This window comes from Molothrus ater, chromosome Z, assembly GCF_012460135.2.
Source record: "Molothrus ater isolate BHLD 08-10-18 breed brown headed cowbird chromosome Z, BPBGC_Mater_1.1, whole genome shotgun sequence".
NCBI lineage: Eukaryota > Metazoa > Chordata > Aves > Passeriformes > Icteridae > Molothrus > Molothrus ater.
Window position 1 is genome coordinate 56,301,212 of NC_050511.2, and position 22,714 is coordinate 56,323,925.

At 36.9% G+C, this 22,714-nt stretch overlaps 1 protein-coding gene across 2 annotated transcripts in view; it reads right to left on the reverse strand.

Annotated features, from left to right (window-relative positions):
• Positions 1-1,087: 1,087 nt before the first annotated feature.
• HSD17B4 (hydroxysteroid 17-beta dehydrogenase 4) overlaps positions 1,088-22,714 on the reverse strand; it is a 62,779-nt gene continuing 41,152 nt past the window's right edge. For both annotated transcript variants that reach the window (XM_036403331.2, XM_036403332.2), the window contains exons 19-24: positions 19,235-19,341; positions 18,840-18,926; positions 16,439-16,528; positions 13,766-13,904; positions 3,459-3,586; positions 1,088-1,509 (exon numbers count right to left, since the gene is read on the reverse strand). In XM_036403331.2, coding sequence (XP_036259224.1) covers positions 1,420-1,509; positions 3,459-3,586; positions 13,766-13,904; positions 16,439-16,528; positions 18,840-18,926; positions 19,235-19,341 — 641 coding nt within the window. In that variant the 3' untranslated portion in view covers positions 1,088-1,419. The remainder of the gene's footprint in view (positions 1,510-3,458; positions 3,587-13,765; positions 13,905-16,438; positions 16,529-18,839; positions 18,927-19,234; positions 19,342-22,714) is intronic.

The window sequence follows — 22,714 nt, forward strand, 5'->3', positions numbered from 1 at the left end:
TGCTTGATAAACAGAAGCTGGGCAGTACAGGCAATTATTAACTCGTATTATATATGAAAATGACGGCTATGAAAAAAGTAAATGGTAACTGATAAAAGGACATTTCTTCCATAATTTCTACTTGATGGCCTATTTAAGATGGCAAACTTCTTATTTGTTCTGTTTCCCATCTATTCATGATGTGAATTACATTAGATACTTGTTGACATCATGTTTCTTCACCTGAACCAAAGCATGGCTGATAGTACAGCTGCGAAGAAATAAATTTATTGAGAATATGAGTTAGTATTAGAACATGTACAATTTATTCTCGAACTGTCAAGCTCATCTGCAGCCTCACAAGGTTCTTTAATGGCTACAGTCTGCTTACAAAGTCAGGGAATGGAAGTTTTGGGACAAAAACCACCCAAAGAATTAAAAATTTCATCTTCTAAAAGATCCTCTGATCAAGAAGAAAAGCCTCAGATGGTCTGAATTCTTCCATCTCCAAAAAGTAACACGACAGAACACATCTGAAGGTGAAAAAAAGGTAACTGAGCATGCAAAATGTTGGTCACTTTGATGACATCAAATTTCCAGGTGTTCATGTGACAATCAGTGATTAAGAGCATACATTGTTTAGGAATACATATGGCTAGAGATGCTAACTCAGTTCTGGCCAGGGGTTCAAAATGAGGAATTCACTTCCATCTTTCCCTTTTGCCATGATGCCAGCCCTCAAGAGAATGAATTTACATGAAGAACAGTTTGGCTCTAGTGATGGACTTTGGTGCAGTCTTAATGCCTCTCACATGAAAAAGCTTCCTCTAGACACTAAATGTTAACCATTTTGTGATTTACAAGAGTAATATATGAAAATGGCTAATCAATGTGGGTTCCAAAATGCCAAGAGGTTTTTTCTGCAGAAAAAAAACCCCACATAATGACACGATGTAAGTAAATGGAATTTACTTCCATCTTCCAGTTATTTTGATACAATCATGAGAGCTTGAGACAAAAACTATTTGTTTGAATAATAAACCAGATAGACTCACAGAAGCTAAGTCTATCTAAGGCAAGATAAATGAAGACTGACAGACACATAAAAGGAGATATTAATGAAGTCTATTGGTTTAATTTTCTTCAGAATTAACATAGAAATATATGCTTCTTTGTAAGAACTAAATACATTTCATTTAGATAAAGATGTACGATCAGAAAAGTATGATTCTCTACCATTGCTGAGAAACTAAAAAGGGACAAATAATAACAGTTATTTTCATTTTGTAACTTCTGTCTACAGCAATTAAATCAGCTTGTATATTAGCAGTATAATGAATCAGTACATTGGTGTTAACTAGTCTGCAAATCATTGGTTCTGAACTAATTGAGTTTCAGTCTTCTACAGTTCTTCACTGCCGTGGTAGATGATCAAGCAGTTCAGAGTTTGGCATAGTCTTTCAGGATCATTTCCAGTTTCTGGCTCAGCATGATGTTCCCCTTCACTTTTAGTTTACCAGAAAAGAATGCCTAAAAAAAAACAGAAGGGAAAAACATGTATTCAACTGCTCACTAAGAAACCAAGGAGTCACTAGAACAAAATAAGAAGCCAAAGAACGGTTGTTTAGCACTCAGGAGAAAGCCTTTAGTGCACAATGCTTAACTGGTTATCAGTTATTAAAAAAACCTGTTCAATTCTAATACCATCCACAACCAGATTTTTTTATCTATAGTGCAGACAAGGCCAATGCTGTCACTCATGGGAAAAAATTAAATAAAATAAACACAAAGTAACTTCAGTGGCCTCTGTTCCCTTTCCACATATAGCACAGAGCATTTCTCCAACTGTAAGAAAAATGCCTTCACAGAATCTGATGGCAAAACTTCAGCAGGGCACAAAAAATAAAGCTCCCAGCATCATCCCCTCACACTACAAATATCCATATTTCATTATAAGAAATGAAAAATTGAATGAAAAGGCTATATAATGAAAATTAAAGACTAATGAAAATGTAAGCTACACACTCAAATTCCTACTAAATACAAACATATACTTGCACAATGTATTACACACATATGCCAAAGAAATGCAATGGCTTTATACATAGCATATTACAACAAACAGGAAATAAGCAACATTTTGTTGCATTTGCAAAGTCATAAATCAATCAGTATTTTCACTTCAATGCTGTATATTACATTTTTATTCTCCCTACTTCAAAGACCCTGTTTCAATCTAGTTCGTATTTTTTTAAAACTAGTTTTGCTTCACAATGGCTTTGGAGTTTGAAAGCCCTTTGCATAGTTCCATTAGCTTGAAATACATTCAAATAAAGAATAGAGAGAGCCAGCAGAAAAGAATTTGAATAGATGCTTTGAGCTTCTTTAGATGGAAAACTTCATAGAAACTCAAAGGAAACACTAATGCCTAAACATAGATCATGTTCCTGAATTGCAATCACTGTTCTTTAGCATTCTGATGATTACACATTATGATTACACAAGAAACACATCTTGTTTGTTTATGCTTTATGCCTGCTGTATACAGAGGGTCACAAAGGATTTTACTCATGTGGTATGTAAGACTTATAAAAAATATTCACCATGATCATTAGTCTCCAATTTACCATCAAAGTCTCCAACAACTTCTGCTTGAGATCAAAGAAAAGGAACTGTTTGATACATGATGAGCTTAATTAAAGTTTTCATTTGCTCAAGCTTTAATCTGTAAGCTGACATATTAAATTTGTGACAGTTCAATTTACTTTTACACAAGGCATTTTTATTAGTAAAATTAGTCATTTTAATCAGTTGATTACTTTAAGAAGCTAAAAGTGCAGACCCAGATTATAGATCTTCCTTAAATCTGTATTTCCCTGAAAAATATCCTGATTTAGGTAAATTTTGACCATCTAAATGCATGCATTGTCTTGACATTTCTCTGTGCTGCACTACTAGCAATAAATCAGACCACTGCAACAAACATCAACTTCCTGCAACATGACAATCAAAACAACCTGAATGATCAAACTGACAAACCTAAACTGGCAAATTGTATACTGTGAAGCACCAGGAAGTAAACAAACTCCTAACTTTGCACTGCCAGGCTTTATGTCACAGAATCACAGTATACTCTAAGTGGGAAGGAACCCAGAAAGATAATCTAGACCAACTCTAAAGCGAATGGCCTGTACAGGTATTGAATCCACAACCTCGGTGTTATCAGAGCCCCTGCTTTAATCCTTTGTGGTTATCTTTGCCTTAAGATAATAAAGATGGCATAAATGCCCCCTCACACTTTCTGGCTAATTCAGTATAAGATACCGATGTGCTTATACCTTATCTGACTCTGGTCTCCACTGGCAAAACCTCCCAGGGTTTAGGATTTCAGAATGCAAACAGTCATGAACCACAGCTTGATGTAAGGCAAATAATATGTCTACATACAAGAGAGTATGTCTGTGACACCCAGGCTTTACCTTTTGGGGGTTGACCTTTTGTTGTACCACATCCATGAAATCCTCATCCGAGAGAGTGAAGGTAGTGTCAGCAGAATTTCTGGCAGGTCCTTGATACACTGCTCCAGAGCCATTCTTTAAGTCAATTGCTGAGAAGCAAGAGCAAAGACAGTTTAATTTCAAAATAAAGATAAAACTTTCAGGCTTAAGAACAGTACTTTCCTTACCCATTATTATAAAGCATCCAGTCTAAATTATCAGCTATCAGCTACTCAGAAAATAAATGAGGTATAATTCTTCTTCATCAATGAAAGAAAATAAAAAAAAAAAATATTCCTGTACTGAAGGGGAGGGTGTTTACAGCAAGGACTTCAACATTCTTGCAGCGATGGTAAATCTATTTTCAAATGACACCTAAGATGCACAGGGTATTGATTAGTGCACTTACTGCAACAGTGTTCAAGTTAGTAATAAAGCCTCAAAGTTCAAAACCAGCATCCTGTAGTCAGACAAGGCAAATATAGTGGTGTTCAAACACACTGCCCATTTTCCCTGGTCTGTCCTCCAGGCAACACAATATAGCCTATTCTGCTTCATGCAAGGAGTGTTTAAAGCCTTGCCAATTATCTTTCTCTCCTGGAAAGACAAAAATTCCTACAAGTGTCTGTAGCTTCAGAGTGTTCTTTTCCCACGCCAAATGACCTGCCAAAATAATCTACTACAAAGCTAACACCATCAGGTATGGTGTCATTTGTTTAGAAGAGTATTTTGACAGGATGTGCTCTGCTGAGTCATTCTCAGATTTTGAAAATTCCTGCCTTTCCTTTACACCTTTGCCTCTTGATCCATCATGCCCCCATCCCACACATTATTTATGTGGATATTCCTGTAATAACACGGCACCTCTAATCACAGAATCATGGATGACAGTTAGTTGCTCTTCATGGAAAAATTTTAAGGCCCTTGCCTTAAAATGGAGCTTTATTTCTGCATAAACTATCTTATGTGCCAGTTTTTTCCAAATAATTTTTTGACAGGGTAAGGGGAACTATAGAGACTGGGAGTAGCTTTAGCATATTTAAGTCTTTCATTTTCTGAAATCTGCTTCAAGCAATATTTATCTAGTTACAACAGAACTAGAAGGGGACTTAGGTATACAACATTGCTCAGTGAGAAGTGACATATTGGATTTTTATTTTCCAGTTGATTTTAAGGTAAATTATAAATCCTGGAACAGATTTGATACATATCACTAACTTCAAGCAATATGGGAAGAAATTTAAAAAGGTTACTGAGCACCAGATGAATTATCTGTATATTTGTGTTTGTGGGTAGGGGCTGTGTAACAACATCCTTGTGGCCCAAACCAGCGACTATATGATCTAACATACCTGAGCCTTTAACATTGCTCCTGTAAGTTATGCAGGCACAGACTATTATTAGGAAAACAAAAATCAAAAAAAATCATCCACTGAATCATGAAATGCAAGCCACACACACCACAAGAAGTCTGAGAGTGGATACCAGCTTTCAGACTAAGTTAACCGGTGCTTTTAAAATACTCCTCTACCCAAATGCTGCTAATGTTGAGCACCATACTAGTGCAGCCAGACTGTTCCCTTGGAGACAAACAGTGAGGTCAGCAAGGACTACAGATTAATTCACAAAACACAGACATGGTGTCTAGGATGCCCGCAGTTTCTAGCCAACTGTTTTGAATTACTTCTGGACCTTAGGAATCCCTTTTTGTATTTCATTCTGCTGGCAATAATTTTTTTTCCTGTCCCTACCATTCCTACACTGCTCCAGAAGAGAGCTAGATACTGGAAGCCTGACATACTGTCTCCCTAGACACAACTTCTCATTCTTCACTAAGTACTGGCTGAAAAGAAATTTAGATATACTTTATTGATAATACTGATCCATCAGTCTCACCAGTGTCAGGTTTAGATGACAAAAACAATTAAATAGGTGTAATGGCTCAGAAAAGTTCTCACAACCCTTAAGTTTTATTTTGAATATGGTACATAATTAACAGCTGTTACATTGTTGTACATTAAGATATTACTTAACATTATTACAGTCCTTGTTCTCCTTCTCCATTTCCTAGAGAAATCCCAAGACCATCATTTACCGTCAATATCTACAATTAACACTAACCTCTCAAAGCACAACCACACCTTTAACATTGAGTAATCATGGCACCCATAATCAAGGTAAATCTTTCATGTTTACAGAATCACAGAATGATTAATGTTGGAAAAGACCCACTACCTTAACAACTAGACCCCAGCACTAAATGCCACATACAGCAGTTTCTTGAACACTTCCAGGGATGGTGACTCCACCCTGTCTGTGAAGAAATTTCTCCTGATGTTCAACATGAACTGCCCATGCTGCAGTCTGCAGATGTTTCTTCTTGTCCTGTCCCAGAAGCAGCATGAGAAGCCAACACCCACCTGGCTACAGCCTCCATCCAGGCAGTTGTACAGAGCAGCAAAGGAGGTATCCCTGAGCCTCCTTTTCTCCAGGCTGAACAACAGCAGCTCCCTCAGCTGCTTCTCACAGGACTTGAGCTCCAGACCCTCCCCCAGCTCCATTGCCATTCTCTGGACTCACTTCACCCCCTCATTCTTTCCACCAACGAAGTCTTTCTTGTGAGGGGCCCAGAACTGGACACAGCACTTGAGGTGTGACCTCACCAGTGCCATGTACAGGGGGACAGTCACTGCCTGGTCCTGCTGGTCACACAGTTGCTGATACAGGCCAGGATGCCACTGGCCTTCAAGGCTACCTGTGCATACACTGGCTCATGTTCAACCAATTGTCATCTAAAACCTCAGATATTTTTCCACTGGGCAGCTTACAGCTTTCCAGCCACTCTGCCCAGCCTGTGGCACTGCCTGGGGTTGTTGTGACCCAATGGCAGGACCTGGAACTTGATCTTGCTGAACCTCATCCAATGGTCCTTGGCCCATTGATCCAACCTGCCCAGATCCCTCTGCAGAGCTTTCCAACCTTCCGGCAGATCAACATTTGCACCCAAACTGGTGTCATCAGTGAAAGGGCTGAGGGAACACTCGATTCCCTCATCCAGACCAACAACAATGATACTGAAGATATGAGACAGGACTGGCCCCAATACTGAGCTCTGGGGAGCACCACTTGTGACTGGCTCCACCACTCGCCAGGCCCAGCCATCCAGCCAGTTTTTTACCCAGCAAAGATTATGACTGTTCAAGCTGTGGACTGCCACTTTTCCCAGGAGAATCCTGTGGGACACAGTGCCAAAGGCTTTGCTGAGGTGAGTCACCTAGTCATAAAAGGAGAGCATATTGGTCAGCCAGGACCTGCCTTTTCTACACCTGTGCTGGATTTGACCCTGGCCCTTGGTTCCCAGATGTCCTGAGTGATAGCAATCAAGATGGTCTGCTCCATAACCTTGCTGGGTACCAAGCTCAAGCTGATCATCTCAAATCCTGAATCCCACCTCAAGGTAATCCTTACTAGTTACTAGAAATTCCAAGTAAAAAAAAAAAACCAAAGGGAAAAAAAAAAGAAAAAGAAAAAAAGAAAAGGATCGATCTAGCGGTACATTCTTTTCCCAAAAATGTCAAAAAGGTTATTTCCACTTCCTCTAGATTCTTTTTAAATAACATTAAGATTTTTGATAAGGAAGCAAAAAAATGAAAAAAAACAAAAACCCTAGGCAGCCACAAAAGCAAAGCACTCTGACAACAAAACTGTCTTTTCTATAAAAACACAGAGAACAAACAACAAAATAATTGTTACTTGATCCATTCCTTTTTGTAGGCTTCATCATAAATGAGTTGACCTCTCTAATACAAGTAGTTAAAACAAAAAAGGTGCCACTGTGGATAAAGAGTGGTCCAAAATATATCAGATATTAGTATTTAGCGAAGGAAAGTAACTCCCCACTTTATAAATAATGAGTGGGGAGTGAACAAAATGAATGAGTGGGGAGTGAACAAAATTGAATGAACAAAAACTTGTTTATTCAATTTTTTTGCAGGGCAAAAAAACAAACAGAAGGATTGGAAACATACACAATCCATTTTCTTCCCTCCTGACCTACACCTAGGCTAGAATACTGAAAATACAATTCAGACTAAACAAGAGCACTAGCTTGTGGATAAATAAACTAGCAATGAAAGAAAGAAGCTGAATTCCAGAACAGGTCCCAAACATTAGAGCAAAAAAATCCTAGCTTTCCAATGACCAGAGAGAGTGCCCTCTTGTTTATCCTGTGGAATACATTCTATTACACACCTGGCAGAAAAGTAGAATCAAGAAGTTCAAGTGAATGAAATGCTAGTTTTCTTTCAAATTTTTGCTTTTACTTCAATACATAGGTGTTTTATTACATTAATTAAAATTTATTAATTATTATCATCAAAAAGATGATGTTGTCAGAGATAAAATAAAAATAGAGAAAATTCACATATATAGGAGTCAGAACAGTAGACATTGACATTTTATGGCAGGTTTCCAAAAACCTAAAAACCTAGTATTTGGGGTAAGAATTTTTTTTTTTACTTTGAAGAGTGCCTTACCATTTCTAGAAGAAAAATATTAACAGTCAGATTTTTTTTAGTTTGGTTTGTGTTTTATTCTGCTTTAAAGTGGACAAGTAAGGGCAAGACAAGACTCAACTGCTAACCAAATAAAAACAGGTCTTCATTGCCTGAAGTCATATTGCATCGTAAATTATTGAGCAATTTCACTTTAATTTATCAGCTGTTCACAACCAACCACATGTAACAATTTCTCCCCAGTTCTCATAACAAAGTTCTATTCTTCTGAGAACTGGAAAGGAACAGAAACATCTCCTGCCTTCAGCACTAACTTCAGAAACATGAAAAAAAGCAACAGATTGGCAAACTCTTCTAAGTGCTGTTCTGGAGTGCCATTAACTATCAGCCAATGGATCTCAACAGCATTACCTTTTCTCTACAGAAAGCAAAGTTGAAATGAAACCCTAACTCTAAAAATAATAAAAAAAATTATAACTAACAATAGCCTGAAAAAAGGCTATTGTTGTATAGTAATAGATAATGCAGGAGAGAGCAAAGCATGCTTTAGGTAGTGAAGCAAACTGGAAAAATCTGGGGTGGCTTATCAATTAAGGTTTTTGTTAAAAAGTGAAGGTAGTTTCAGTACCACTACACTTATTTCTGAGGTATTGATACTTGCTTTATCTCTTTTAAAAGGATTTTCATCATCCTCTTGAATTAGAACAGCTTGTTTTTATACAGAGATACCACTAATTAAGGCCAGTTGTCAGGCATTACAGTTCAACATTGTTTACACAGCAGATGAGCTGTCCAAAATTTCACATCCTGACTGCACAGTCAATTGCTCTACACCTCTTCATGGCTTCACACCATCCACAGAGAACTGCATAGAAGGAAAGGCCACTGCTGGTTAAACAGACTAGTGTCATAATACTAGTGCCTCCATAAAGATGTCTCTCTGTACCAACAAAAGTTACATTCAATTCACAAATTTCACTTGACTTCTAAAAATCCTGGTTTACTGCAGAAAGTAGAGATCAAAATGTCACAGTTGCAGTTAGAACACTAGAAATAAACATAAATATAGTAAAATAAAAGAACTTTTTGTTTCCCTAAAATTTGAAAGATTCATTGCATACACAAGAACAAATTTCACAGAATCAGAGAATCATTAAGGTTGGAAAAGATCTCAGAGTCCAAGTTTTAAGTGATCAATACCTTGACAACTAGACCATGGAACTGAGTGTCACACTCAGTTATTTCTTGAACACCGCAGGGACAGTGACCCCAGCACCTCCCTGGACAGCCCATTCTTTCCACTAATAAATTCTTCCAACATCATCATTCCATGATTGAGGTCCATTTTTACTGGTCCTGCAATTTCTTACCTGGGAGAAAAGACTGATCCTCACTTGGCTACAACCTCTTTGCAGGCAGTTGTAGAGAGTTGTAAGGTCCCCACTGAGCTGCCTTTTCTCCAGGATAAACAGCCCCAGCTCCCTCAGCTACTCCTCACAGAACTTGTGCTCAGACCCGTTCCCAGCTCCACTGCCCCTCTCTGAACACACTCCAGCACCTCAATGTCTTTCCTGGACTGAGGGGCCCAGAAATGGACAAGCACTCGTGCTGTGGCGGCTGCCTTCTGTTATCTGCTTCCTTCCCTGATCTGAAGAGGCTGAAGGACATCAGCAGAAGATGCTGGAGCTACAACCATTGAGTAAGGGAGCAATGGGCTGCAGGGCCCAGATTGTTTCCAGCACTGTCAACTGCTGCACTCTTCACAAGAGCACAAAGCTGTGTAAAAGTGACAAGTCAAAAAATTAAAACACAAGACAGAACAACTAGATACCAAATTAAATAAGAGAATGAGGCCTCCAAGGTAGCCCAAAAGAACCAGAAACACTGTTTGTAAAGGCCTAGGAGGCCCTTACAAAAAGAGGCCTAAAAAAAGATAGATTGTTAATTAACATCGAGTTACAGCTTAAAACAAAAAACTCAGCCAAAATAACATTCCTCCTCATACACAATTTGTTTCAGTGATAACTTGTCAAGAATTTTGACCATACACTGAAATAGTATGTAATATTTAGCTATGTGAACCAAATTGTGAATTTATTTTAATATCATATTTTCCTTTTGGCTTTCTTGTAGCTATGTACTTTATGGGATTGACCCTCCAAAATGGCAATTTTACTTAGAAAAGAGAGAAAGATAATTCAGAATTTATCTAATCTAGCAGCATAACATTTATAAAAATTATTTTAAATTCTTGTACACAGAAGATCAACTAGTAACCACCAGGCCAAATTTAAATGTAGAGTAAAGAAGTGCAATTCTACTAATTGAGTCAAGTAACATTAAAATCTGAAGCACCTTTGAAAACCAGTCAAAATAGTGACACAGAAATAAATTCAAGCTATAGCAAAGGTAACATTGTACTGTCATCTTCATTTTTAAAGTAAAAAATCAACTTGACTAAGACTAAAATTTCTAACTGTGTACGGAAGCTCACCTTACATTAAGAACTCAAAGTCAAGCATTCAAGTGAGAAAATGGCATTGTCAGTGTTATATATTCCAAACTGACTGTCATTGCTCATCCGAATTACAAAAGTCTTGCTGATGACCATACAGAGATCTTGTAAAAATCACATAAAGTCAGAAATCTTTTAGATTATTGAGAATATCCTAACTTCAAGAAAGCTGCCTTCCTTGGAATGTAAACTCACAAACTTCCATCTTCTTCTGCACTTACCATGGAAAATGAATTATACCAGCATCTGGTAGAAAACACACTTGAATACTGAATAACAATGTAACATACGCAAACATGCATAAAGAATTAAGTTGGCAACTGCTTATAAAACTCAGGTACTTGCCTCTGAAGGCCTTTTGCTTTATGGTTTTTTGGATATGTGCTTTTTAATGGCAGGGAAGTGTTTTCAAATATTCCCCAAATAAAAATTTAATCATGCAGATACATATATAGCTTGCCATTAAAAATATGCCATTGGAGTTAAACAGACATCAACAATACTAGGCTCTTTTTCCATGTAGGGACAAACAGTGAAGGTTGATACTACAGTTGTCGTAACTCCTAAAATTCTGCTAGTGAGTTTTCTTAACTATTTTCATATAGACAATATGAAATTTTAATATTTAGATTATTTGTAGCAGTCTAACTATTTTTTAGTACTAACCAACTCCTGTTTTCTTCCTCCAAAAAGTACTTGAAATCTAAAGGCACACAAAAATATCCAGAAAACACAAACAAATACAGAAATAGGATGACACTAAGTTTTTTCAAAAAAAGTGATATACAAAGGAAGTACTTGCATACCAGTACTCCCAAAAGGAAAAGTAAACAACATTTCCTACAGACACCCTGCTGGGTCACCTAGATATTTACCTTCAGCCTTACTACACCACAGAGACTACAGTACTTCATAAGGAAATGACCACAATGTAAAAATTTTGACAGTAACTTTTCCAAGGTTCTGGAAAAGTTTCATTTCAGCTCTTAATAGCAGTCAGCAGTGGGAAATGGTTAAATATATTAGATTCGCTCCTCCAGCCTCCATCCCACAGGGATCTTTTTTTCCAAATGCATATAATAGTACAAAAAATTGTCACTGCAACAGAAGCAGAGGGAACAAGACAAACAAAAGCTATGTCTATTTAATCCCTTTTAGCTAGAGACATATGAACAGGAAGCAGTATGTTCTTCCTACTGCTTCAGTAGGAGAAGCAGAAGAGGACAAAAGGCTGACAATTGATTTATTTGAAGCAGGAGCTTCTTGATCTGAATACAATAGTAAAAACATTCACCTCTTTCCCCTCTAATAAAATGTGATCTCATGAGGCAAGTAAGGGCACTGCTCAGGCCTAAATATCTAAGTGCGCTTGTTCTGCATTCAGCAATTTGCAGTTTCAGAACTTCTCACTGTGTGAGAAATTTTATTCATATCTTGAAACACCCCTCAGCAGATTTCTCCTCCATTGACTTGTCCCTCTATTCTCTGGACATACATAATATTGAACTTAGGTGATCAATAAAGCAATTCCAAAGTTAATGCAAATGATCAATCAACCTGAAATAGTTTTCTAGTTGTCATTATAAACATGACCATCACTTCTATCAAGTTTAGCTACACATGAAACAATAGGACTGATGTGGAGTACAGAGTGTTTCTCAACAAATACAAGTTTCCACTTCAAGTATTCAGGAGTTTAACCAATGCACTTCTAATTACCACTTAAAAAACGTGATAATAATATCACCTAATGTAATAATATCACCTAAAAGCAAGAACACAAGTAAAACTTTGTATGCCTTCTCTCAAAGTTCTAACCATGTCCATAATTTAAATTACTTCATGCAAAAATGGAAAACTGCAGACAATAGAAATGATTAAGAGCAGTAATGAATTTTAAGACAGAATGTCTGAGTTGGATTATTCAGTATTTCCCTTGTCTCATTTTGATGTATAGGCAATCAGCTTGCATAATCCCCACAGGTATATTCATATTTATTAACTTCTATCCAAACAGAAATCACTCTTTAGCCCTCAAAAACTGCTTAAAAAGCAAGGCAAGTAGAACACAACTATCCTGATCAATCTCTGTATAATATTTTTCCTGAAACTTAACAGCAGTCCTGCTACTCAGAATCTCTACTGGTCAACATTAGGAAAGGATTAAGTAAAATGATAGGCTTCTAAATTACTCAACAATAGTTTAAAAAAAAGCCACAGTGTACAGAACAAAACATAATGGCAGACCTGATCTGACCTACTGTGAGTCTCCCCTCTCAGCCTGTCAAAGAGCAGCCCCTTCACCTGCATCATCCCCAAAATTCTTTTGACTACATCCAACCACTGAGACCAAACAAAATGAAGTCTAAGCAACAGGCTTGACCCAGACTTTCATTTCCCCAAAAAAAGGCCTGGAAGTTACAACCTCACTAAGCTTCTTCCCTTTGGAAAATCTTTACACTCCACCAATAAAGCAGTAGACATATCAACAAAAAAAAAAACAAAAAAGAAATTCCAAAAATAAAAAAAATCTATCCAATTAATAAAAGAAGATTTGGGGTTGTTTTCAAATATACATATCTTTATAAAGAGAACAAAGGAGAACTTAAGAAGAAAAGGTTTTTGAGGAAGTAGCTTTCCCCCATCAGACCACTTCACATAATTCTATTATTCATTTAATCAGGAAAAACTTCTGCTGTGAGCCAGTGCTATTACAGGCTTCAGCTTCTCATCATCAATCAGTTCCATGCTTAAATGATGGGAAATCACGATTATGCCTCCATTAAACCTCGATCTCAAAAAGTGTAAATGGAAACAAATTGGGCTACGTTTTTTACTGAAGTGACAAGAACAATGCAGTAGAAATAATTACTTATTTGTTTTAGATCAGTTAGCATGTACATCACCAGCAGACTAATTACTGTAACACTCCTACTAGGCTAATTTAGCATGCTTTCCTAAGTGCAGTGGCAATCCAATCTGGAAAATGTAAATAGAAATGCACTGAAGTTCTAAAGGATGATGTAACCTATGCCTACACCAAACAGAAGAATGTTCCTTGAAAGAGTAGTACCTGCAAAGTTTATCTGACCTCCTTGTCATTTGTGCACCCAGATTGCATTCAGACCTGTAGGTCCCACTACATATTCATCTACTACGCTATGCTTAGTTCCAAGCTATCAGTTTAATTGGAATGATTACAATTAATCCCACTTCATAACAAAAATGCATTGGGGTATCACATAAACACTGCAACTTACTCCACTGCATTGCTGTTTTTCCATCTTTAGTGATGTCCCACTGGAATACGGCATTAACTTTCTTTACCAATTCATTTCCCATCTCTTTTACACGGCGACCAATTTCTTCAAACACAAGGTTACTCTGCAGCCCTCCAGCCTTTAAAAAAAAGAAAGTATGAAGAATTTAAAATTGAAACTTTGTTAAAAGGTACTGAACATGTCACTTTCCAGCATGCAAAGCTTCAACTATCTACATCAGAATTATTAAATACAACTGAGATTTTTTCTACCACAAAATAATCACCTCTAGCCACCATCAGCACTAAAGAATACATTCAAGCAAAAAATGCTTCATTTCAAATTTTCATTTAAATTTTTTTCAGATTTTGTTTTTATAGTTTTTGTCATTTATCATTACAATATCAGACAATGTTTTTTAATTAGTGCTCTAAGAACTTCTAAATTGCCCTTTTTTTTTTCCTTTGGATGATAACCACTGCCACTTTTTCTACAGTGAATGTTATGTTAGTTTTCAGAACAAAAAAAAAAAAAAAAGTTTTTACTTTGACATGAAAAATGTTCAAAACATACTGCACAATGAATACAGTCAGAACCCAGTGCAGAAAAAATTTAACAGTGGGATCAGCTACATTTACATTTCCAACTTTTCCAAGCACATTATTTTGCAAGCCTTTCACTGTCTTTCTTTTAAGAAATATTTTTACTGGATAAAAGGCTTCACTTTAGGGAAGCTACTTCAGTGACATTTTTTGTCTAACTGGAACTGGAGCAAAGAAAGTCTCAGAGCTTTAGTTGTTTGCTGTACCTAACTGTAGGGCAGAACACAAGACTCCTCAGGCTGCTATTTTGTCACCTCTCTGGTTAAGCCTAACATTTTCCATTATATTAATGGTTCCCAATGGTCTTTAAATTTGCCAATCTTCACACAGTCAGGCTGGTTTCCCCTGGTGGGTGTCTGACCCTGCCAGCAAATTTCTGCCAAAGCACCTTAATTTCTCACAGGGTAAGCTTAAAGAAGAACACCTGTTCTGCCAATTTTTTTTAAAAAAGACAATCTGAGCAGTTCAAGAAAGTTCTAAGGTTTGAACTTCATTCAACAATTCAGAATTTCTTAGAAGATTAAACACAAGCAGCAAAAAGAAATAGGTTCCTGGATAAATCATAGAATCATAGGATGGCCTGAATTGGAATGAATCCTAAAGATAATCTAGTTCCAACCCCTGTTGGGGGGCAGGGACGTTTTTCACTAGACCAAGGTGCTCCAAGCCCCATCCAGCCTGGCCTTCAACACTTCCAGGGATGAGGCAGCCACAGCCTGCTGGTTTCTCTAGGAAACCCGTTCCAGTGCCTAACCAACCTCACAGTAAAGAATTTCTTCTTAAGATCTAATCTAAACCTAGCCTCTTTTAGTTTGAATCCATTTCCCCTTATCCTGTCACTACACGCTCTTGTGAAAAGCTCCTCTTTGTCTCCCTTTGGGTAATAAAAGGCCACAACTAGGTCACTCTGAGGGTTTCTCTTTTCCAGGCTGAATAAACCAAATTTTCTTAGCCTTTTCTCATGGGAAGGGTCCTCAAACCCCCTCATTTTCTTGATGTCCCTCCTCTGGACTCACTCCAACAGGTCAATGCCCTTCCTGTGCTGGGGTCCCCAGAGCTGGATTCAGTGTTCCATGTGGGGTCTCACCAGAGCAGAGCAGAGGGGCAGAATCCCCTCCCTCGACCTGCTGGCTATGCTGCTTTGGATGCAGCCCAAGTATCACCCAATATTCCCCATTCTGTGATTAAAAGCTTTATATGAATGTCACAATCTCAGTATTTCATAAACTTCAAAGCATTAAAATTTCATAGTTTGCATGCAGGAATCAATGGGGAAAAAAAACAGTTTACTAAGGCATTGCCTTAATAATAAACAACAAATATGCATTGCCTTAAATGACTTGTAGACCACATTAGGGTCATCCTCATTATTTCATATACAATTCTGTGTTTTGTGGCAAGTACAGTACTGGAGGCTTAAGGTATGCATGCATGCTGGGGATTTTTTTTTTTTAGATAAAGAGCATGTTGTGTGCCAGGCCTAACCACATGTACAAACAGCTCTCAGAGTCTTATTTCAAAATGATTCCATGACGAAACTTCTTTTCTGTGAGTACATTATGTCATTTTCACTCATGCTAATGCCTTCTTGCCCCTCTCCCTGTGTCTCTGAAAAAACTGAGAAAGGTCACACACTTTTACATCCTACACAGAGTTTGATCTTCAACATCTACAAAATAATATGAAAAGCATTGTTCTACAGTTACACATCCAAATTATGTTAAGTAATTTATATTTTGAGCTATGCAAGTGCTCAAAACATGGCCATCACTGGCACATGCCCTTCCTTGTTTTGTAACAATACAGCCCAATGTTTATCCTGAGAGACCCATTAGCATCAAGCACATCAAACATCAGCATCCAGTGTAAACAACTGGAATTTTCCTCTCGAACAGATCAATTAACATCTGAAGCCTAAACAACATACATGTTAACATCTCTGAATTCATAACTCCTCTAAATACTGCAAATAAGATTGGTAAGAGACCTAAGTATTTTTCCTGTGTTTTTCACCAAAATAAAGCCTAACTATGCTTCTCTTCAAGTTAAGACTTCCATTGCTTCCACCTACCCTTAGAGGCTCTCGAGCAGAAGGCTTTTCCAAGGCTGGTACTATATCCACATAGCCCCCTGCAATCGCAACTTCTCCAGTCTCCTTAATCTGTAGTGGGGGAAAAATACATTAAAGAGGTGATTTATTTGCAGAAAGACACAAAAGAAGGGCATCTAAGGAGTATTCCTGATATTTTAAAATCAGAGATGTAATGAGAAAACAGAAGTTACAGAGTGAAAAAAAACACCTCATAAATGTGCTGTAGTCTTGAGACAAATTGTTATGTTTTCCAAACAGCTCTTCAAGCAAAATAATTATTTTTCTCTGGAGAAATTGTACCAAAATTTATTGCTGGTGTTCTTCTCACAAAACAGTTGAAAAACCTTATTTACCTCCAGTGTTACAAGTTGCTGTCAATATTTCTTCATAAATAGTTCTTAGAAAGACATTGCTCTAAAATGTTTTTCCTTGAGGTAGATACTCAGTTGTCAATCCATTTAGACAATTTCACTATCTCCACATGCCTTATGCTTCAACTTGCACTAGAAACAGCTTTTTAAGGATTGCAAACAACAAAGATTACAAAAAGAATGATGGAAAATACCTGAATTTCCCCAGTTTAATTTTTTGAAATAGTTACTTCAAATAAGAAAATGGATTTCAATTTGGTATTTTCTCTTTGAGGGATGTGACAAACCCTACTGACTTATGGCAGCCAACAGAAGATAGCAAATTGATTCACTGATAATGCATATAGAGAAGTGTATGACAAATAGCCAAACTGGAGAAACATCAAGTACCACAGCCTAGTTTATTGGACTACATTAACTATTACTCAAATCATGCCTAACAGCTTGTCACCTGCTGCCACTGCACTTCAGACAATGCTGAAAATGGATTCAAACCACCCTCTCAAAACTTTAAGTCCATCTGTAGTTTGATTTAACCAGAGTTCATACAAATCCAACATGCAGTTAGAAACAAAATTCTGCACACCTCATAACTGTTTAAGATGGTCTACTATAATCCTGTTAAACCTTGTAAAATCTATCCAGAATCAGTTACTCCAAAGTTGTGGAAGAAAAATCCTTAGCAAAATTCACCAAAACTCTACATATTAGCAATTACTAAACCAAGCATAATTACGAATTTTGCCTTTAAACACAACAGAACAACTCACCCTGCGTACAAATTTGGACGGGCTTGGAAGTATATTATGAACTCTATTAACTAACATGGTACATGGAAACCATCACAAGTAGACATATGAATTCCAAATTGAGTGATCAATCTTTTAAATATAGCTACAGTAATTTTCAAAGCTCACTTGAGGCACCAAACTACCTCATTTGCTACTAGTAATTACAAATGGAGATTTTGTACAAAGTAGTCTCTACATTGTTACCATCCTGAAATTCTGTAGCTGCTACTACCCATCAGGTCTGCAAATAAAATTTGCCTCCTTCAGACGATGTATATCCCAGAAATCTATATGAATACAGCATTCCTCTGTTCCTATGATGACTCTCCTTGTTTGATTTTACTTGCCCAATCCTCCTTGCAGCTGTAACTATACCTGCTACCCTACTCACTAATCAAGAGCTGGCTACATTTTTATGGAGATGAGGCTGCAAAGCTTTGGCCAGCAAAGCAATGTAACTCTCACTGCATAAGCCAAAGCAAATATTGACAAATATCAGTATCAAATCACAGGCAGAGAAAGTGAAAATGTCATATGATGCTACATAAGCGATGACATTCACTTTTACTTTTTGCCCTTTATCTGGAGTTTTATTTACCTTTAGTTCCCACCAAGTACCCTATGACATGGAGACAACACTACTAGCAGAAAATAGAATAAAGTAAACCCAGATCTCAAAAAAGTGTAAACACTGTTTTATTGTAGTTACTATGTTCAACTGCTATGAAATTTCCATTTTTAGGAAGTTGCTCTGTGTAGCTGCAGTTTAAGTTTAACCCAGTCTAAGCTAAATCTGCACTTACATGCATAAACTGTTAAGAGCTGATTAAGATAAATAAATGTTAAAAAAAAAGATGAATACATAAAGTTATGAGTAACTACAGAAAACAAGTGCACACTATGATGACCTGAAGATGACTGCTTTTTTATTATTTTCATTTTCCCCAGTAGAAAAACAAAAAAAATGCACAACAATGAAAAGAGTCCTCCTTTAACACAAGGGTATTAAGTCCTATAATTATAATGGTACTTCTATTAGAATCCTAGTGACACCATAAAGTAAGTAAGACTATTTAATTATATTTACTTCATTTCTTTACAAAGCCTTTGCCAATGGTGTGCTGCTTAATGAGTCATCCTTTCTTGCTCCCCTCATATCCCCACTCTTTTAACCAATACATCTTCCTCTGAAGCCCACAGTGAAGAGATTGCTCTGACCTTGGTCTGAAAATGGATTCTATCTCCTTCCTTCCACATTTCTGTTTGCAAAGTTTCCCCTGGATAGACTGGCTTTGCAAAGCGAACCTAAAAGCAAAAAAAGAAAAAACAAGTAGGGTTGCGAAAATATTTGTCTGCTATATATAAATGCAAAGCTTAAACACATTGGTTCTACTGAAATGAAAAAAAGAGGAAAATTAAGTCAATTATCAATGTAGAAAGCCTATATATTTAAGCAAACATACAAGACAGAGGCATTTAAATGCATGCAGCTGTAAGTAAAAGCAATTCTGGCAATTAACACATCATGAAAGACTCCCCCCACACTTAAGATTTCTTTTGGCACTAAAATAGAAAAATCCAGGAAATTTAATGCAAAGAATGAACACACAGACCTTGATTGCCTTGAATCTGTTCACATCATTATTTGCAAACTGCTTCAAAACGTTTCTAGCAGCAAACCCAAAGGTGCATAGTCCATGAAGTATAGGCTTCTTAAATCCTGTTTAAAGAGGTAACATTTTAGCATTTTTTATATTAGGACCTTGAATGCAGCTTCTATTAATAGCTATACGTTATTCATAGTATTTTCCTCCATTAGTGTTCTTAATCCTTTTTCTTTTTAACCTAATTTATCTCAACAAAAAAGTGTCTGTTACTATTTATTATTTCCTCTACTTTTGGACAAAGGAAAGTGCTTGGTGACAAGCTGCACTCTTAGCACTGCCTGTGCTCTGTGAAACCCAGAAATAGAATTATTCCCTGTCTGTAGAGGTGACAAAATGAAAAATAAGATTATCTGTTTTAGTATGCATGCATAGGCACATCAGACATACAGTTAAATGTAAGTACGTACATTAAGGGTAAGAGGTGTTGTAATCATTAAAAAGTGGCAATACTAAGATCATTTGATACTTCCTGGTTTGAATTCCTATTCATGGTTGGCCAAAGTCTTCTAATACAATGCCTGCTTTAGGATTAATTTACCTTTATTCTCAACCTTGGCAGAGGATAAGCTTTATATTAGTGTTGCATCTTTTTCCACTACTGTCAAAATCAACCTTTGACAACTGGCCTCAGATTTGCTAAAGTGCAACTGTTAAGTTATAAACATGCTGCTTGTATATTCTGATTCCTTTAACAGGTTGTTCTGACCTGACAAGGCAGGTAAACAGTAACTGATCACACTTGCAACAGCCCATGGAATCCAGACAGAGCTGTCCAGCTTTGGCACTGAAACTAGTTGCTTTGCCCAGAACTTATAGCTACTACTGTCTGCCAGAGTCTGTTTTTCTTGAGCTCTTAACAACTTCTCATTGCATGTACACAGCACAAAAGGTTCTCTCAAGGGACAACAGCTGGAAGAAAAACCAAAAGCAAAACAAAACAAACAAAAAAAGAGGAGACAGGAGAAAGTCAAGCCAGCAGAGAAATGGAGGATGTAAAAGAAAAGAAAAGAAACCACCATCAAGACAGACAGACGCCATCCTAGCTTTGGCTGGGCTATAATGAATTTTCTTCTCTAGTAGCTTTTACAGTGCTGCGCTCTGAATTTAGTGTGACAGTAATGCTGAAAATACACTGATGTTTCAGCTGTTGCTAAATAGTGTCTAACATATGCCGGATACTCTTCCGTGACCTATGATCCGCCATCAAAGAGGTGGCAGAACCTCATGCTCAGGATATAAACTGGGGGAAGCTGGCCAGGAGCTACTGATCAGGGCTTGGGGATGGGTTGGGCATCAGTCAGCAGGTGATAAGCAAATGTGTTGTGCACTTGTTTCTCTTGGGTTTTACTCTTCACTTCTTCTCTGTCCTTTTCATTATTATTTGTAGTAGTAGCAGTAGCATTAGTATTATTAATATAATATTTTACTTTGCTTCAGTTATTAAAGTGTTCTTATATCAACCCACAAGTTTTACCTATTTTTCTCTGCAACTCTACTCTCCACCCCACCAGCAGTGGGGGTGCGAGAGGAAAGGGAAGTGAAGGGAAAAACAGGGAGGGGAGAGATAAGGAATGAGCAAGTGGTTGTGTGGTAACTAGTTGCAAGCTGAAGCCATGGAAGATTCAATGCTGGGAAAGATGGGAATTATGAGACCAAAGGAAAGACAAGGCTAGCAGAATTATGGATGAGAAATTTTGTCACATTACATTAGAAGACATGACAGAATGACAGGCTTAAAGGAATATGAGTCTGTTTTCTCACTGTAAGTATTCCAGTCTGATCATTTTGTCATTACTTTCCCACAAAATATTTGAGTACGTACACTTTTAATAGCACTCTATTTTGTATACAATGGGCCCTGTTCTGAAAGCACAAAGTTACCATGCAGTCAGATTACTGCACTATTGTAACATCACCAGTTTTCAGTACCTCTCATTCAGAATGTTATAGTGACATCTAGCTCTTTAAAAATTCCGTTCAATTCACTATGCAAGAACCAGAAACCACCCACTCTATTCAGAACTCAAATAGACCCAATCCTATTTCTCCCAGTGTTTTCTTTATAAAACTAATACTCAAAGAAAAATTCCATGAGCTAAATTCCATTACTTTATATCTAGACTGAAACAAAATCAAAATAAATATTGCTTTCTAGTATCTGGAAACACAAGATACAGGAATAAAGGCACAAGAATACAAACAGGTGTTTTCATGTGGTTTATGTCTTCTGAAATATTATCCACTTAAGGAAATGTTAACAATAATCCAGGAATGACTTGAATGCATTATGCTGAATGCTTGCTTTCCATGCGCACTGGTGAGAACCAGTAAAAGAGAGCATCCACAGAGATTGTTACATGACAAGAAGGTGTGTGAATAGATGTGAAGGAAAAAAAACATTTGCACACCTAGAAAAAAAAATTGTGGACTATCTCTACAGTAATTTCTTCTTTGACAGTACTCGCATTTAGTATAGGTAGCGTATTTTGGAACTTTCATAGTTTTTAAACTATTATCATCACTATTATTCCAAACACTGAGTTTTCAATTATAAACATGTATTTCTCAAGTCCATCACCATCATTAACAAATCAACATCATAAGCAAACAGAATGCTTTAACAAACCGGGGAAATCTCTTCTTGGACTCTAGTATTTGACAATCATTACTTATGAACACAAATTTACATAGAAGTATACAAAACTGAGTTAACAAACCAATTAGTATGCATTTATGAAAGATAATTTGTGAATGTATGTTAAGTGTGATCTGAACAAGGAAGCATAGCTCTGCTCTATCTATCTTGATAAGAACACCATACAGTGATACTTGCATATCAAAAAGAAATTCACCAGGAAACTGCAGACTCATTATTATAGATTAGTAGTCTCACGTAATGTTTATGATGATACCACACATATTCAGGAAAATTTCTTACGTAAATCAAATTGCTGGCTGCCCAGAGTAATCAAACTATACTACTTACAAGGCTTGAAAATATGTCTGAAAAAATAACTTTACTACATGATTTCAAGAAAACATCCCTTTTCATTAATTGCTTCTCTTCAAGAACTAGTTAATGCAGTCTCTGATATAGTGCTTTGGCATGTAGAATTATGTAAATTAACAAGCTAATGCACTAGCAAGAGGTGTAGTTAAGCAATCTTATAGGAAAGAAGTGCTAACAAGCTCCCTCTCTCCTGCCCTCCTGGATTTACTGGGATAGATAAGATTACACTGAAAAAGTTCCACTGAGACCCACGTAATCTCAAAATTATTCAAATGGAAAGGAATACATATTAGAGAATTTATGGGATTCCTTTGGAAATTTTGATAGTCAATTATTTCTGCTTATGAAATAGACATTGTAAAAACAGGACAGTGGCAATAAACAAGATCTAAAGGAAAATAAGTTAGAAAGTATGT